General features: G+C 45.6%; 1 protein-coding gene across 3 annotated transcripts in view; it reads right to left on the bottom strand.

Annotated features, from left to right (window-relative positions):
- Positions 1 to 289: 289 nt before the first annotated feature.
- The window catches only part of AXIN2 (axin 2), a 33,802-nt gene continuing 15,696 nt past the window's right edge, over positions 290 to 18,395 (bottom strand). For 2 of the 3 annotated variants that reach the window (XM_085617280.1, XM_085617279.1), the window contains exons 4-11: positions 15,945 to 16,047; positions 12,747 to 12,887; positions 10,863 to 11,341; positions 7,123 to 7,305; positions 6,700 to 6,936; positions 6,507 to 6,596; positions 4,200 to 4,367; positions 290 to 2,866 (exon numbers count right to left, since the gene is read on the bottom strand). In XM_085617280.1, coding sequence (XP_085473406.1) covers positions 2,740 to 2,866; positions 4,200 to 4,367; positions 6,507 to 6,596; positions 6,700 to 6,936; positions 7,123 to 7,305; positions 10,863 to 11,341; positions 12,747 to 12,887; positions 15,945 to 16,047 — 1,528 coding nt within the window. In that variant the 3' untranslated portion in view covers positions 290 to 2,739. Of the gene's footprint in view, positions 2,867 to 4,199; positions 4,368 to 5,182; positions 5,284 to 6,506; positions 6,597 to 6,699; positions 6,937 to 7,122; positions 7,306 to 10,862; positions 11,342 to 12,746; positions 12,888 to 15,944; positions 16,048 to 18,395 lie in introns of all 3 variants that reach the window. The other variant, XR_014966572.1, reaches the window with a different exon arrangement.

Raw genomic sequence — 18,395 nt, 5'->3', positions numbered from 1 at the left:
GTAATTTACACAATTTGCAGGTTAAGCATAAGGACTAATGACCTGTAAATGAATCAGAAAATGTGCAGTTTGTGCTGGCTTAGATTAATGCGTTTTCCTCTAACTTTGTGAAAAAGTCTTTACGTGTGAAGACTTCAAAACAGGGAAAAAAAACAAGTTCCTAAAATTTGAATCACATTAACAAAGCACAATGGATAAAAAAAACGCCCATCACTAGCAAACAGCACATTAGAACATGGGTGACAAAAACTGACAGAACACGACAATTCCCCATCAAAAGACACAATTGTAATTTGAAAAATATAAAATTTTAATAAAGGCTACATCTCTTCATAATAACAATAATTATTGTACCAAGTAATTTTCTTTAAATGAAACTCTTTATATAATGTATAATTTACAGTATAAGTAGAGCAAATGCCATAGCAAAAGTCATGAGTACAAGACTTGTAATAAAAGGCATAATATAAATTTATACATAGACCCCTTCAAAAATCAAGGGACGTTTTGAACCCTGAATATAGGGTGACACACGGTGTAATTCCCACCATGCAGGCACAGGTACTGTACTGATTTCACCAAAACACTAGAGATAGTGTATTAATAATATTTTCTCCCACCAGATGATATGTACATATTATATACACGGCAGCAACGGCAAATGTGCAGAAACATTTTTCACAAAACCCAGATACAGAAAGGCCAAGGTCTTATATTTTGGGGTAGTTTTAGTGGCGCTTTTTTGTGGGGTACTTTTAGTGGCGAATGATTTTCTTTGAATTTTAATAAAACACCCCAAAAGTTAAATAAAAGAAATTATAATAGGAAAGGCAGGGCCAAAATATACGGATACGTGACAACATTTCCTACCAATATTTCAGATTCGCAGTGGAGTTTCTTAATCACAACATTAACACAATCTCCTCACCAGAATTCTGCAAAAAGTCTGCTCTTTTTTTTACTTTCTTAAACATTCAACTTATAAGCCATGTGCACAACATTCTTTTTTACAGTCCTATGGCAGGGATGCTAGGTAAGCGGAGACATAGCAGGCTGGTGAAGTTACCATTGCTGTCCCAATGAACACATCTGTGTAAGGGCAAGCACAATAAGCTTAAAGTGTCCTTGCACCAACACAACGTCCTGTTGCATATGACACAATGTTTTGCAAGGTGTGATACCACAGGCATAATAATTTCTTTGAGTTGTTTTGCCATAAATATACCATTACTCCATCAATATGACATTGCTCCGGCCAGAAAGCTAAGCAAGCTGTGACAAGGAAGCACGGTGCATTTTAAATCATTTAAAACATCAATTTAAGGAGCACAAATCGTCAGAATACAAGGCACGCTGTGAAGCTGCAGGCACGTTACACCTTGACTTTACTATAGGAAGAACCAACGATGGTTCGTGAACCATTAACATAGAAATGCAATGGTCCGCACCCTTGCCTTGTCAAAGTCTGCTTAGCCATCTGGGCAGAAAACATGATTTGTTCAGGTGAAGTTTAAAAAAAAAGGTTTTTTTAAAGTGCAGGTGTTTATTACGATGCATTCATGCGGGTAGTCCAATCCTGCACATACCTATGTTTTACTAATCAACTATCACTCTATTTGTGAAGGCTTCTTGACGCGTCTGGGTTGAATGGCACAGACTGTGCAATGCCAGGTAAGAGATGGGGAGAAGGCACGCAACACGGACGCCACATGAAAACAAGAGTACATACATACCACAGTATATGCCCCAAGAAAGGACACAAAAGCCCAATGGTGGTCAACAACATACACTTTGCATTAAGACCTCTGTGCAAAGGTGAACCCTAACAGCAAAAACAGTGCGGCACTGATTACTAGAAAAGTCTGGTCCCCGGGCCCCTGATTCAAGGATTGGGTCTTCTAATCACACACATATGGTCTCTGGTCGAGGTGGCCTCTGTTGTTGATCGGAAGTTGTTGGTCTTCATCAGGTGGTTTATACTGAGGAGCTTAGTTTTGCAGTAGAGGTGATATATCTCAATGCTCCCGTGAAGAAAAAACAATATCTGATATGGGAGTTGTTGGTATCATACAAGGGGCCAGGGCCAAACAAACCATTCCTTAACAAATTTAGAGCATACATGAAAATGCAACAGGCTACCACAACAGAGACACCCCACATGCATGAGGTCAGAAAGCGCCATATTACTTTCTGCAAACAATGGTGGCCCAGTGCAGCTCATCTCTTGTCCTATGCTAAAAACGATAACACACCCAAAGTTAACACTCAATACATAACAGTGGAACATGAAATCACTATTCTCTTTCGGATTCTCTCCATCACTTGCACACACTTTCTTTTCAACTGGTAAAGCAGCATGTCCGTACTCTGGACTTGAGGGGAACCGAGTGTTCAATAAATATAAGGATTTTTGTTCAGATCAGATATGCACATTTTCTCTCCTCTCCGTAAATAGATTTCAGATCCTCCGGAAGTCATATATTATGTATGAAAGTCTTTCATGTGTGGTCTGCATCTTCAATAGTCCAAAGTGGTCATATTTTAAATAAATAGATAGAAGTCTTCCCTCATCTCTGTACATAGCTCATGGGTGTCGAATGCCATTCCACAAGTTTATAAGGCTGTCCCAGCTTTTCATTGGCTCCTCACCCCCTCCCTCCCGCCACCAAAAAAACATTCTTCATTGGTTCGATTTCCTTCAAAAGTTCAACACTCTCCTCTAGTGTCCACCTAAACGCACTAATCAATCCGTTCCACTTTCCCAAGGATTCGCCCTTCGTACATGGGCAGCATGGAGTCATCCTCCCAGATTTCTTCAAATACTGCCCCACAGTCAAATTCGTTGCTAGGCTTCTTAAAGTAATACCTGAAAAACACAAATGAAAAAACTGGTCAAGGACTGGTACTCGCCATGTCTCTTACACTCTTTTTGAACTGAATGCTGCCTACGGAATGGTGAGAAGTCATCCATGACTCCGTACCTTCTCGGTTAGATAGAAAAGGGTCAGATAAGCCAGTGAGTACTTTGGAAGAGTCTGTTCGTGTTTTAAGGAAACTTGGAGCAAAGATAACACAAAGTCGTGTGTAAGTACTGTCAGCTGGGTTCGGACTGCTTTATGGAGAAACTGATTTAAGGCACCTCCTTTTCCCATTCGGATCTAACAGGATTCGAGCAAACAGGGTTCAAAGCAGTAAATACTTGGAAAGCAATAAAAGGAATGATTTGCTAAAAACTTTAAGAATTATTTTTAAAATCCACCCACCCAAACCCCCTATGCTGTGGGCACTGGTATTGTTCCACAATCAAGCCCAATTAGATCACAAAAGAAAACATCATTGCAGAATCCTTAAAGAATGTTTGAATGTAACACTGGAGCCCTGTACCCATGAAATAACCAAGGTAGGAGTCACTGGAGGGCATCTCTCTGGTTATGGCAAAATAATCATCCTTATTAATAAAGACCGCTAATCCTGAAGAATGGATGTGAAATTCATAATGATATAATAAGCAGTAAAAAAATGCACTAGAGTGTGGCGGATCTTTTCAACTGTGGTCTCAATTTGCAACATTTTGAAATCTCCACCACCTTCGATCAAACCGAAAAGACGTGCTCCATCATCTGAAGCCTGACTGCTCAGTTTTGGTCTTAAAGGTCCCTCCTGTTTCCAATTTGCAGTCTTCCTTCAAAGGCAGACTACTTCAACATAACTGAAGGGCCTCCATTACACAGCTCCCACTGTGTGTCATCTTTTGTACCCTAACACCCCACACTCCTCCCTCCCCCGTCACCCGTACCAAACATGCTCAGTAATTCAAACACCCAAATATAAAAATAAAACTATCTTCTAAGTTGATGCACTCACCACTGACCATCATGTCTAGAAACTGAGAAGGGCTTAGCTGATGCAGAAACAGGACGCAGTGTATGCACAAAAGGGACTGCGCTGTTCAAAATAGCCCACAGAAGCTAAAGGACTACCACTAAATGGCACAGCGATGTACAAAGAGAACTGGGTGGCTCCCAACTCTCATCAAGATTTACCTCCCGGCCCACTAGTTAGAGTCCGGCCCAGGAAGTCAGTGACCTCACTTGCAAACTGATTAAGCACTAACTCGGATTGGACAGCTCGCTCCAGACATGCCACAAAGAGGAGCGCTACATAAATGACACTACAATACATAAGCACACAAATCTCACCTGTAACTACCCTTTTTGCTCAGCTGCTCTTTGAAATGACCAAGCGTCAGACTCTGGGCCTTCAGAAGCCTCCGGTATGGGATTTCTTCTCCACAAAAGAAGTAGGTGACGACCAGCTCGCTGGGAGGGGGGCCTGGGGCCGCCGGGGGCTTCTTTGGATCCTTGTGGCTGAAAAAGAACAATACTGAAGCATCAGTGCATGTGTCACCAGGCCAATACCGCCAGTACACACAAAACACTAATTCACATAAAAAGGCTGTTTTTTTCCTTGTAAACGCTGTGATGTGAAACGTGCAAAGGGCTTGAAAAGTTTTTCTTTAGGGAGTAAATTAAGAGATCCTGAACAGACTCCAGATAAAATGTTTAGAAGGCTACAGCTCTGTGGCCAGGGTGAGCTGCTCAGCCCCTTGGCCTAGTGCTCGAGGATAGCTACCACTTGCTCCATGCCCATTCACCCTCTGCCCTCTCTGCTGAGAATGCCATTCCAAGGGTACTATTCATATGAAGTGCCGCTTTGCCCAACCTGAACTGGGATAACATGACCCACATACTTCATAAGAGCTGCTGGATAATAAGGTAAGGAAGTCTGATCAACTTCAAACTGGGCAAATTCAAACAAGCAACCCAGACATGAAAGGTCAAAACATGGATCCATGTAAATCGCATCTACCATTCTCCGGGCCGAAAATTGCTGGGAACTTTTTTCTTTGTCAAATTCGCCTTCTAACATTCTAAAATATACACATTCTTGCAAATGATGGATTGGATACATGCAGACACAGAGATCATGTTGACAAAACGCATGGACTTGACCCCTCTAAACAAAAGATGGGTGGGTCCCGTTCCCTCACCAACCGGTCTCAAAGCCACAGACTAACTTAGAGCTTTGGAAGGCAGCTTGGTTAAGGCAGGTCTTTTCCATACAGGGGAACACGGGACCCAGTGGGTGCATACAACAAGGTGAGTTTTTTTCAGTGTAGTACCTGCAAGGTCTGCCTGGCAGGCAATAAGGGGGATGCCCAAGCCCTCCACTGAAAACCTCTATCTTGCATGGCCGCAATGCTGAAGCCCGGCTTTTCTGGAACTGAAAACAAAAGGCCTCGTTACTACCCAGGGTGAACAACCTGCTCCTGTCATCATTTTTGTGCACCAGTCTGATACACTCTAAAAAAAAAAAAAAACGAATCCATCCGAAACAATGAACTTCTTGTAAGTTCCCTCCAAGAACGATGCCCTTTGCCTGATGTGTGCAAGCCTAAAGACATCAAGGGACTTTAACAACCAGACAAGAGCTCCTGAAAGGCCAGCCAGGCTAGAAAGGAGACAGCAACAAACGCTATGGCTCTCGCCTGTGCCAGACCCTTCTGCCCTTTTCAGAGGTTCTGGTCTCCTGCAGGAGCGTAGCTTCAGGTGGGGTGTTACTCCCCCTAATAAATGTCTTCTGTAGTAAATAGTTGGGTACGGGTGCTTTAAGTAGAGTACGGTGAGGTGCTTGTCGGATTTCACTTGGGTATTTTGACATACACATGCTGACAAAAACACACACACTCGTTTGTTTGAAAGGTCTTAAAAATTGTTATTTTACAAAATATTAAGTTTTAATTACCCCTCACAAACAGCACTTACTACTTCTCCTCCTCAAGTCCCCCTTCTGCCCTGCTTCTCACAAAATATGTTTTAAGCAACATGATTATTGGAAGATTCTGAACTTCATCTAAGGCTCCCATCAGTAGCCACTCTGTGTTTCTACGGCGTAATTAACTCTCGCTAATTTGTTCTAAGTCCTTATGGAGTCGCCCAGTGCAGAAGGTGGGGGTGGAGGAGGCTGCCAGCAAAGACGGCTGATGGACTCCGGGGGTCACCAATTAAAAGAAAACCCCAGTCAGGCGGCTGAGCAAAGACTTCAAAACACAACTCTGGATAAAGAGGGCATGCTAGCAAAACTTTAATTATTTAGACAGCGATTCGGCCTTTCAGTGTAAAGAATCCTTACAGAGTGCGTTGGGCAATTAAGGCCTCTCTCAAAAATGGCCGCCTGTCGGGAACTGAGCGTGAGCCCATACCCGGGAAAGAAAATATCCAACATGTGCGTTTAGTTCTCCACCCAAAGTGACCCACATAAGCTCTCTTGTTCACTGTTTAAGATGTGAGTGAAGGACATGGTTATATATACAAGCTAACCCCCTGCATGGACCTCAGACTCCCCGAGTCTCCTCAGCAACCTCCACCCCCGCCTACTTTCGAATGGAAGAGGCTGCTCTTCGGCCCGCCCTCTCAAACGCTTCCCTGGTCAATAAAGGTACTTACTCTTCCGGAAGGCTGACCCCGGAGAAAGAGGCACTTCCGACCTGAACAGCTGGGTGGGTCCGATCTCTCGGCATATTAGACGCGGAGCACCTGAACGAGAAAAGACATGCGCAGTGGTTACGATTAGGGCCCTCTCGTGCTTTCCAAGTAAATTACTGCAGGGAGAGCTGACTACTTAACGAACATTAATTACCATTGCTTTGGGGGCTTGGACACCTCTGTTAGCCTCCGGCAAGCTTCCTCCAGTTGGGCCAGTGTGTTTGGGGGCGGAAGCGGGGGCATAGCAGGATCCTGAACAAAGGGGTGAGCCGGCTGGGCCGTCCGGGCGTGCCCGTTGCTTCCCGATTGATGGTGCCGGGTCACGCGCTCGCAGGATGGTGGCAGGCCACGCGAAGAGTCGGAGCTGTAAGCTTTCTTAGCATTTGGTACACTGAGGGAAAAAACAAAAAAAGATAATAGTAAATAAATGAAATGCGGGTCTCAACTTGATAGATTTAAATGCCTCCAAACCGACGTGCCTGCACCAATGCAAGTACCTCAGGCAAAACAACTCGCATTCTCTGCAATTGTACAATATTATGAGGAGAATATATGTAAGGTCGATGGTTCCGCCTACCTGTGGGGTTTGTGTTTGTTTTGCCTTTCGCTTTCCAGCATCCACTGCCAGACGTTCTGGGATCGGTCAGCCTCGTTGCCCAGAAGGGAGAGGCCAGGTGATGCTGCGGGACACCCTTCACTCCCTAGTTGGCGCTCCGCTGCAACCTTCCCGTTTCTCTTGGAGAGGGTACTGCTCCTGCTGCTGTGAGGGGAGAAGGAAACACAGGTTCATAAGTTGTAAAGAACAGGTGTTCCAGCACAAACAACTCCCAAGCCAGCAAGCCACAAACGCCACCATTATACAAACACATCAGACCTGAAACTCCCTGCCTGGGGCATCTACAGGTTTGGGGTCGTAAAGTTGGGTTTTCTTTTTGTGAGGATGGGATGTCAACAAATGAGCCTCATTTTTGAGGCAGGGCATGTTAGAAGGGGGATCAACTGGTTGCAGCAGAAGGGACCTCCCCTCTCAAGGTGTGCTGTAGGGTTGTTGTGCTTTAAGTGTGTTCCCCTGGTTGCTGTGGTGGCCCATGAACAGGCCCCACAATGGTGTAAGAGGTAGACTAAGACTGAAGTCCCTGGGTAGGTATGAGGTAGTTGCAAGGGTCAAGCTAACCTACCATTCCCTCCTTGTCTGGACTGGTATACGATAACGCCGCTTGGCACAGAATTACTTTTTTTGTGTCCTGACATAATTGAAATCGATGGCCAGTCCTGAGGGTTGATGGCCTTCCATGGCATGCCACAGCGATGCATGCCCATGTGAAGCTAAGCTTGGGCATCTCACGGTGTACCTAGGCATATGAAGTCGATTCTGGCAAGGGTGGCGATCCCTGGGCACATAAGGCTCTGCATGGCAATGTAAAGTAGTATCTCCCGATGTGGTGTAATATTAAATGAGTACCTGGGCAAATAAGCTAATATCTGGGGACATTAGTGCACACAGCTTGTTTTCGAGGCACCGCCAGACTGGGAACCACAACCGGCCCTGGCAAAGTGCTCGGCCACCCGGGGGGGGGGGGAAGGGGGGGTTGGGGGTGCCACCAAGCTCTTTGCCCTATGCTGCAAAAACGGCCCTGTAACAAAAAGGGGCCCAAAATCGGCCCCCATCCGTGCGGCCCACCAGGGGATTGCCCGGTGCCCGCTGCCCTGATTCGAGGGCCAAACAAATTTGTTCCAAAATAATTAGATGGTATCTCAGGAGAAATTAGGTAATTTATTAAAAATTATTTAGAAGTATTGCACTGCTGGCCGTTGTGGAGCATATCACAGCATTCGTGGGCTTACAGCATCACCAAACGCATTACTTGAAATATGGGAGGTTGGCATTAATGCATATATCATGGCCTTACAGGGTGTTTCATGGCATTGCTTTATGTTAATGGCTGATTGGTGTCTTGAGTCCAACCTGGATATCACAAAGATATCACTTGGATAAGAGGCACAATCTGTAGCATTTAATGGCATTAGTGACTATGCTGTGGCATGAGTATATAATAGTAATATTTTTGCATATTACTTAATACCGCATTTCTTTTATCTCCAAATTACTACGTGTTACTCTTACCCAATTTAATGGTACTCAATTTATTGACATCAGAAGAAAGATGTGCTGAGGGGCCTGTACTTGGATTCAGACTTCCGACCTGCAGGCCACATCAGATGTCAGCAATACAGCGCGCTGTCCCTAAGGGAGGAGGGGCACTGCCCCCCACCAACTTTTTTCCAAACGTTTAGTGTCTCCTTCAAGCTAAGCAAAGGTCAGCTTGACAGACACTCTTCATGTTCAGGTCAGGCAGCGACGAGCTGTACTTGCGATACATGTACAGGTTGACTGCACTGAACTTTTCCAGGCTGAAGATGTCACAGCCCTGTGGGCGTTGCCTCCTCAGCTAAGCAAAGTGCTTGGTGGTCTTCCCCCTCATGATGAGGGGGAGTGTTGCTGATAGCCTTGGACCTGGGCGCTTCCGTTTTAATCCCTGAAGTGCCCAGGACCGAGTGTCCAACCGTAACACTCGTGACAGGGTGGGGTCAGCAGTCTCATTGACCGTCATCCCACTCTGTGATGAGTAATGAAGGTAGTGCCTGAGCATGGCTGCCTCTCTGGGTACTTGAATGTGAACCTGGGCAGATGAAGCGGTGCCTGACATGATTCTGGTAGACATGTATATGAGGCTGTATCTGCCCATGTGTTGAATAAGAAAGCTAAAAGTAGCTACTTGATGTTCTGGGTGCAGAATTAGTACATTTCCAAAACATTTCAAGCTAGCAGGCGATTGATAATTCATGCAAATGGTTTGTTGATGTATTGTCTCAACTTCATTGGCTTACTGTCTGAGGTCTACCAAAGATTGTAAATGTTTTCACCACGCTCAGAGTTAGCTTGGTGGCTCAAGGTGTGCATTGATGTGATGCCACAGAGCAGCAGAGGGGAAAGGACAGGAGTATTTCATCAGGTGAACACAAGTGAAATAAATTCAGTGTCTGTGATCTGAATGTTTTGTCAATGACTGCGCCTGATCCTAGGGACTCTTCCACCCTGCCCATATATTGCGTAAACAAGGAAGGTCTATGAACAAAAAAATAATCCGCTATAAAATATGTGCACAGAGCTTATAAAGTACAGCACCAGATCAGAGAAAGCAGCGCCTGAAACACAGAACGTCTACACTCAAGGGAAGACGAGCCAGATGATCACAGCATGGTCCTATGCATTACTGTAGTAAACGCATAGTAGGTGTTAAATAGATTATTAGTGCTGAGCAAAATACCCTCTTTACCTGTGCAACTAAGGGACCAGTTATTAAGCTATTTGTGCTGGTACACACTGCGTTAAAGTGGCCAGGCCAATTTTCCAGACTCTACGACCATTGTTTTTATCCTACACTGCCCTGTGTCCTTGCAATGCTTTATTCAGCTATGGAATGGATCAGGATACCACCTTCATGAGAAGGGTGCACAATTGCATTACATCACCGAGTATGCTGACTAGAATGGTGAATACAGTACAGAAGTAAGCACAAGATATGCATCTCTATTATACTACACAACCAAGTAATGTGTTAATAAGGGACTCATCCATTGGTACAGCACCAGTCACACTGCTGATGGTTCATCAGAAGGGGTACACATAGTTTACCATGCATGCGATACAACGCATGTCATTACAACAACTGCGTTGTTACATCGCATACCATTTGAAAGCAAGTCGTTACAACCACTTGCTGTAGGAGGCAGAAGCTGATGGATTTAAATTCGAACACCTTCCCTACTGTTGCACAGACTGGGGTTGGAATAGTAAATTATACTGTTACAAAATCCAGCACCCCCCCTCCAGCAAGTCGTTGTCATGACTTGCGTTGTAATGGTATGTGATGCAACAATGCGGTCGGTGTGATGAACGCGTTGAAATGGCATGCATTGTTAACGCATGCGATGTAACGAGGCCTATTCATCAGAAGATGCACCCAAGAAGGGGGGCAGCCGTACCTTTCATACAGAGTAGCCATACACCAATGAAGATAGCAACTTAAACCACAGCGTAAAATTACCTGCATGAGGAGATTTTGAAGGCACACAGCATGAGAAAAAGCCTAGTACCCACCCCTTAGCACAGCAAACTTGATCCCCAACATATGGAACCAATGAAAACTGGGGAGCATGCGTCTCTTTCCCCCTCCCTCATCATATGACGATGACTACATTTATGAGGTTGCCCCTACACGTGTGCATGGAATAGGTAAGAGAGGTTCTTCTTACCCAAAGAGTTCTGTAGGTCCTGGGGCTACTTCCATGCCTTTGGGGTGGCCTTTGCTTTTTAAGTAGCAGCAATAGTCTGTGCTGCTGGTGCAGAAGCATTGGGCACGCCGAGCAGCATCTGCCTCCAGCTGTTCCTTCGTTTTGGGGCTATTATGATGGTGGATGTAGTGATGGTGCACGTGCTTGGTAGTCTGCTTGGTGATAAATCCCTTGGTCAGCACTGGGCATGGGGCAAACACAGGCAGTGGCTTCACCCCTCGGAGGAATTCAGGAGACCGAGAACGAGGGCTGTGTCGAGCCACCCCTGGTGACTGACAGCCTGGAGTCTTTAACACACGAGACAAGTGGTCGTCCAAGATAGCTTGTGGGTCTTCTTCATAGCTGCCGGAGGGGATGAGTGCAAGAGGATGCTGCACTGGCAAAGTTTCCCGACTGTCCAGGGTGATGAGAGGTAAGTCAGAATCTTCCTTCTCTTCTTCCTAGAGGAGAAGGACATTGTTATGGATGTGGAATGCTAGGAAAATAGTCTTAACATATATAAATGGACATGTTAAAATAAAATGAACACATTGTGCTCATGTATCCAAACATGGGCCAACTGAGACACAAGGACAACCACATGAAGCGTAAGTCACAAAGAATCCATCTTTAGGAACAAGGGTATTAATAACAACCTCCACACTGCTATCAAACTGTAAACTCCCAAACACAGGTATAATCTATAGATGACTGGAAAGTCATGCTATGAAGTAACCGCTGAAACACACTCGAAGAGGAAAATTACTGGGCAACACTGTATGACCGCAAATTCAGAGATTAGGAATTACATCAGTACCCTCTTTGTATTCAGTGAAGAAGCTCATTGAAATAACAATCAGCATTTACCTCGACATCTCTATGAATTCATAGACAAGGCTATCAGAACAGCCAGAGAGAACTAAAATTCCTTTACAAGGACATTTCAATCATCATCAATCTTGTGGAGCTGGATCGGAAAATGACAGACTGGAGCCTATCATGGCTCTCAGTGCAACAAAGTAAAATGGGAAGCACAAGTTGAGATTATGCATCTCTGATGACACCAGAGGGTTGACCCATTCTCCACACCACACCTCAGCCCATAAACAGCCAACTGCAGAGGGTGGGAAAGGAGTGTAAACTACAGAAACTAAAGTGAGATCCTACGGACATTAACTTTCTGTTCCTGCTGCTGCCTTAATAATCCTAGGAGAGCAGGCGTAGTGAAAAGCAGTGCCATGGGTTCTAAAGGGCATGCGACCAATACCAACTACTAACTCTGGTTATCACCAAGAGATGTCCATAGACACAAAGGGGTGGAAATAAAGGTGGGAAACAGAATACTAGGATCCACCTTTCAAGTGAAAAACTGAGTAACAGGAACATCAGGAGCACCTTAAAGCATCTAAGGCTTCTAAGAATCATTAAACCCAGGTTAAATACAGAAAACATACATATTGGCTCATGTGAAACCGAATCAGCAGGAAACACATCAAAGCAATGGACAGAGATGCATGCATTACTCCTCATTTACCATCAACTCAAAGGACTGGTCTACTTCTGATGCATGCACAACTTGGGAACAGGGAGATTGATGTCTGGCCCGCCATCAATACCAACAGGTACAGGGAAAGAAAACTGCAGCATGCCATCAAAGTGAATCCAGGTACACAAGCAAAGGCAGCGGGCCACCAACAACTTAGAACCAGAGGGCTACATCCAATCCACTAGCAGGAATATGATGTCAACCGTTCACTGATGACCGGAAAATTGGGGGCGAGGGAAACTGCAGCGCATGTTCAAAACTCAATTAACACCTGACAATGCTCTAGACTGAACATAGCCATATTGAGTTAACCATCCTACCTCTTTGATCTGCTGCAAGCGCTCCTCAAGGCAGTCCATCGTCTCCTTCTCCTGCTTTAGCTGCTCAAGGCGGGAGATGAGCTCTGCAGCAAAGGCGGCAGGTTCCACAGGGGTCATCTCCTTGGGCAGGCGACTGGTCCTCTACGCGGAAGGGAGACACAAGAGAGGGGCCATGCATTAACGGTACAACCGAGAGAGCAGAGGAATAAGCAAACACATGAGTCGGAGTCTCAGCGGCTAAGCGAGCCAAGCCCACGCGTAACAGATGAAGCGGAGAGAGAGCACAGCCGGGCATGGCCAGCACCAGGTTTTTATCCTCCACGTCCTGTGGCCTCATGGAGCGACATCCTCCCTGCCGGCACTCGCCTTCGGCGGGAGCAGTTGGTCGCACTCCGTGCAGCGCCACTTGTTCCCTCTGTAGTACAACCAGCCCATCAGTAGCTTACTCTGAAGTCGAGCATCTTCAAAGACTGTTGTCAGACATCAAAAAAAAACTCCAGAGGTGGGGAGGGAGGGTGACTAACTCAAGGAATAAAAAAGGCGCCTATAAACAGTAAGGAGCTTGAAAATTAAAAAAAAAATAAGACTGGGGAAAGAAAAAGAAGTCAAACAGCTCTAGATCAGAGAAGAAGTGGTAATTTATTTTCTGGCTACACACAGGGCACCTTTGAGGTAGTGTTGTCTCTTTGTCCTAGATCTTCCTCCTACCCTTCTGCGCTATCTCTTTGTACCAAGAAAAAAAATGAAAAAAGCTGCTGCGGGCTGTAGTGATACACTGCTGAGCCAGGCTGCCTGCAGCAGAGCTATCAAGGGAAAAAGGGAGCATTTCCAAATCGAGAATGGAATATGAAAGGGGGGCAGCGAAACATCTTGGTATGAGGTGGCAGAAAAGACGGAATTGCCCACCACGTAGGTGCCTGCCCCCTCCAGCCACACACCGCACACCACAACTTCCACGAGAGTGAAAAGCACAAGCTGCCAATGGTTAGCCATGGCACATCAGCCCGGCGGACAGGCGAGGCAGGGCCTGCTTTCCGCTCTCTGGCAACCGCTTGGCTCCAGAACTGATGCGGAGGGAAGAAAACAGCGTGGACGGGCGCCCGGCAGGAAGCCGTCAGCCGAACACAGGCCGGCTCTATTCAGAGAATGATCAAAGCACCAGCCGAGGGAGAAAGTCGATTTCCACGCCCCGGGACAAAATAATGTAATTTACAAGCCGGGTCTATAGAACATTCATTAAAAGAAGGAGGGGGATGAGAACAAGAAAGGGGGGACGAGCAGGCGGGAAATGTTATCCAACACTCCTGGTTGCTCAGGACAACTGTGGCCAGGGTGGGCCGCGCTGGACAAGGGACTGCGTGGAGTCGGGGCCTCGTTACAGTCATTAATTAGGAACTCAAGTACGCACATTTTAGGGTCACACGAAAACACCACTTCCCCACACAGCCAAGATGGCAAAGGGCCACAGTTTCACCCCTTCCACTCATTCAGATTAAAGAGCCGCACTGAACACTGCCTAAGACATCACGAGTCACTGTGGCCAGTGGGTTGGCGGGACACTTTTACAATAGAACGTAATACTGCCGTCTTGTGGTTTGTGGGAACCACACGCCACCCCATTAGTGTGTCAACTGGCTTTTACAGCAGCTTTTCAGTGGTTACATGCTGTGTGCGTGAGAACTGTGTGTTTGGTTCTCAACGCCGGGACACTCTTGAGTAGCTGTGCGCTTTAAAGGTCTCAATGATTTCCCAAACTAAAATGACATGCTTTCAAAACAAGAGTTATTTTAATCTAAAAACGGGATGGTCGCGTGAAGGAGAGACATTATTTAGATTGCGTTCCCCAAGACGTAGCCCCGGGAGTCGGGATCCCGTGGAATTTCGTGGCCTCTGCACATTTCCGGTATCATTTTACTTGGTGACCAGCAGGCCTGCACCCACTTTCCCTACGGGCCGTGCCTTGTATCTACGTAGTGTCTACGTCCAAGTATCTCAGGGGGTGGGGCAAGTGCCGCCTTTAAGGGGAAAAAAACCCACAAAAATCAAGGGACCTACCTTCCCAGGCAGCATCCAGAAAATGAAAGTGATTTTTTTTTATACTAAAGCATTCACAAATATCGTATGCAACAAGGTTTAGTAGATGCGCCTGGCCACCCTCATTCACCAATTGAACAGCAACATGCTTGGAGCCAGGGGTTCGCTTCCAGCAGAATAACGGTTGTCAGGTGCTAGGCTACTGCTGCCAATTACATCTCAAAGTTAAATAAATCACCTATGTTGATTACAAAATGAAGTAACCTGATTGGGGGCGGTGGGTAAGATACAACAGTTCGCTGCATGCATAAAATGCACGCTTTAGAGGTGTCCTTTCACTGTCTTGTTCTGCCTCTATTCCAGTAATGTCAGAGAGCATCTTTTAACACAAAATGAAGGCAGCTACAGACTAGGTGAATTTGCCTTTTCTTGGAATATCTCCCCTTGATTTCTAGGTCTTTTTGAGAGACATTAATTGTCTCGGCTACTGGATAGCTGAAATATTCCAGAGCTGTCTTCACAACAGTTTACAAACTTTTGGAATTTTGTTGTGAATCAGTATTCCCAGTGGGGAAAGGAATTGGAGAAGAACTGGAGTAATGACAACCCCATCTCCCAGATCAGGGCATTAATTGCCAAACAGCGACCATTCTCTAATCAGTTGTTACTGATAAACAAATACTGCCTCAAAATGGGAACTTGTGAATTACCTTTTTAAACCCCACAGTAACCCGAGGCTACTTTTAAAAACAATAAAACACAACAGATAATTTCTAAGGCAGTAATGGAAGAAAGCAAAGAAACCGCTGTGAATGCGGGATCTAAATACTGGTTTACTTCGATCTACTACGCTGTTTTGCCTGAAAATTCATTGCTTTGCCCCTGAAAAGGTAAACATAAGTGTTTGTAAAAATGGGGGAAACCCGTCCTCCTGAAGTCCAGCGAAAGGCATTGCCACACCAGTATCAACATTTTGCACCCATTTTAATTGTTACATGATAATGGTAAGGGCAGATATGGACATAGAAATCTAAGGAACACTTTACAGATCTTGAGTAGACTCTGCATCAGCATATTTGACTTAAAACATAAACCATTACAGTTGCAACCAGACAGATATGACTTTTAGATTTAGCAATCCCCAACCACGAGTTTTCGACTTACTGGAAAATGAGGTAGAGACACTTGGCCGTTGGCCTTCACACTGCGCTGCATTGCTCGTTGGATGTGTTTCCGGCTGCCGAGTCGATGAGGTGGCATTTCATCTCTGAAACATTAAAAGAAACAGTAGGTCAGACCAAACGTTACCAATTTCCATTCAATAAGTGGCTCCACCTCACAGTTATACTTATATTAGTGGCTGTCCAACCAGCTACTCTACACAGTTCCTGAATCATCCTAAGTATTGTGTGCTAAAACCTGGTGCTTTGGATTTTAGAGTGTGAAAGTGCTGCTTTGGAGAAACAGGAGATGGCTTGGGAATTAACTCATGACTAGGGTTAAATACCGCTCCCTAGACAATAGACCACGTCTCCATACTTGGATATCTCGCTCAAATACCACTCCCTAGACAATAGACCACGTCTCCATCCTTGGATATCTCGCTCACTGGCCACTAAGTGGTTCATTGGCATGACTGCCACCCAATGGCCAGGTAAACCTACACAAAAGATGGATAGTTCTGCAAAAATCAAGTCCAACCTCCTCAAAATGGGTGACAACAGCCCTCGACACTACGATCATATCAAGTAATATAGTGTTAGAAAGATGTAGATTTATGACAACAAAGTCTTCCATAAGCCTTCACAATCCCTTTGGGGTTGACGAGCAAGAAAAGGCTGCAGATGATGCTTATGTAAGTGTAAAAATCAGATGGGTGGGCGAGACAACATGCAAAGCTGTCCTTGGTTTGGAACTACTGGTCCAATAAGCCTTACACAGAGTAATACCCCCTGGCACTGAACCACATTCTTTAGGTCGAGTCGATCTTTAGCATTGAGACCTAATGGATTTTCGTTTATTTTCTGACAAACCTATTTGGATCAAACTAAGAGCTGAATATGAACCCTCGCTGGCCTACAGAGGAATTGGCTTGATCTTCAGTTTACCAAACAGGAACACAAGAGTGTACCAATTTTATGGAAAGTTGATGTGGGGCCAGCTGACAAACTCAGAACTAGCGATCTAAATGCTAGATTCCTCACCTTCTGCAAGGAAAGTTCAGTACCCTAAACATTTTTGCAAATACTAACTTGACACAGTCCAAAAAGTACAAGTATCAGCTACTGCAAGGCTATGACATCATACTATGCAGTAGTAGAGACGTCGATGCCGACATTTGCATCCCCTTTGAGGGGTGCAAGGTTTCTGGCTGCACGAGAAAAGGAGGTTTGTAGAGCACAGCTCCTGTGCCAAGAGAAGAAGGATGAAACCTATAAGTCCACCTCACTGGGACACTGAACATGGGCTTTCCATAAACGATGTGATGCATTCTGGGATCCGCAGACTTGGTTTCTAACAATCAACTCGACTAACGTGACTAGGTGAAATGTTACACTGAATGGTAGAAGAGGGCCACACTTCACCCACCATATGGGACAAGGCTCATTTAAAAGCCCTATAATAAACCCTACTGATGGGTGACCAATTCAGTTCCTGTAGAGTCACCTCCACACCATTTTTGTTAGGTTACCCATGAGAAACGCACATATCGTTACTCAAAAGAATACCTCATTTACACAGTCATGGAGGACCTGACCAGGGCCCAGCCCCCGGGACCAACGTTAGAAATCCATAGCCTACACCATTTGCAGAAAATAGCTTTAAAACATCCAAGGTCCTGCGCAGGCAAATCGTCGATTGTATTCAACAAACAAACGAAAATATCAGGCAGAACATTAAATAGCTTGTCAAACAAGCTTGCCTGCGCGGAAAGTACACCCCACACATCAAACATAAGTTATTCCAATTACAACACATTGCGACGGCGGTCAGCCCGCAACTTCCCAGCATCCTCTCTCGATTTCTTTCTGTAGTGTACGTCTGTGAAGCTAGGCGGAAAAAAAAACACACGAGCCGAGGAGCTGCTGCAGCAATGAGGCGCCCACAGATGACGCGCTTCATCAGATGAGAGCCGTCTGGCGCGCTGCCCACACGTTACTGGGCGCACTGGTGTGAACTCAGCTGCCACTGCGGCCGAGCCAATTACCTCGGCCTTTTGACTCAGGCAGGGCCTGGCCCTACCTGCGTGAAGTTGCACGGCGGCTTTGAAACATCAGACGCCCGCGCGCACGCTGCCACTCCCGGCCTAATTTGGCAGCGGGTCTATAAGCGCGCGCCGCTCGCTCTGATCTCGCCAACATCAAAAGCGTGGTTTGTGAGATAAGGTAATGTTTGAAGTTCACTCAGCGCGGTCCCCTGGGCCCCAGCTAAATCCATAAATAAGACGCACAAGAGGGGGCCCGAGTTAAAATCAACCCTCCCTCAATCCCGCCTTTATCAAGAAACGGGGATGCAGCTTGCACGCAGTTTTATGGACATTAGAAAGATCCAAAAATCAAATTGATCTCTAGAGGGGGGCTGAAGGTCTTTTATGTTTTTTGGCAACTGCAGTGC

The sequence above is a fragment of the Triturus cristatus genome, chromosome 7 (assembly GCF_964204655.1).
Source record: "Triturus cristatus chromosome 7, aTriCri1.1, whole genome shotgun sequence".
Classification (NCBI taxonomy): domain Eukaryota; kingdom Metazoa; phylum Chordata; class Amphibia; order Caudata; family Salamandridae; genus Triturus; species Triturus cristatus.
Note: the sequence above shows the minus strand (reverse complement) of the source record. Positions and strands in the feature narration are given on the sequence as shown.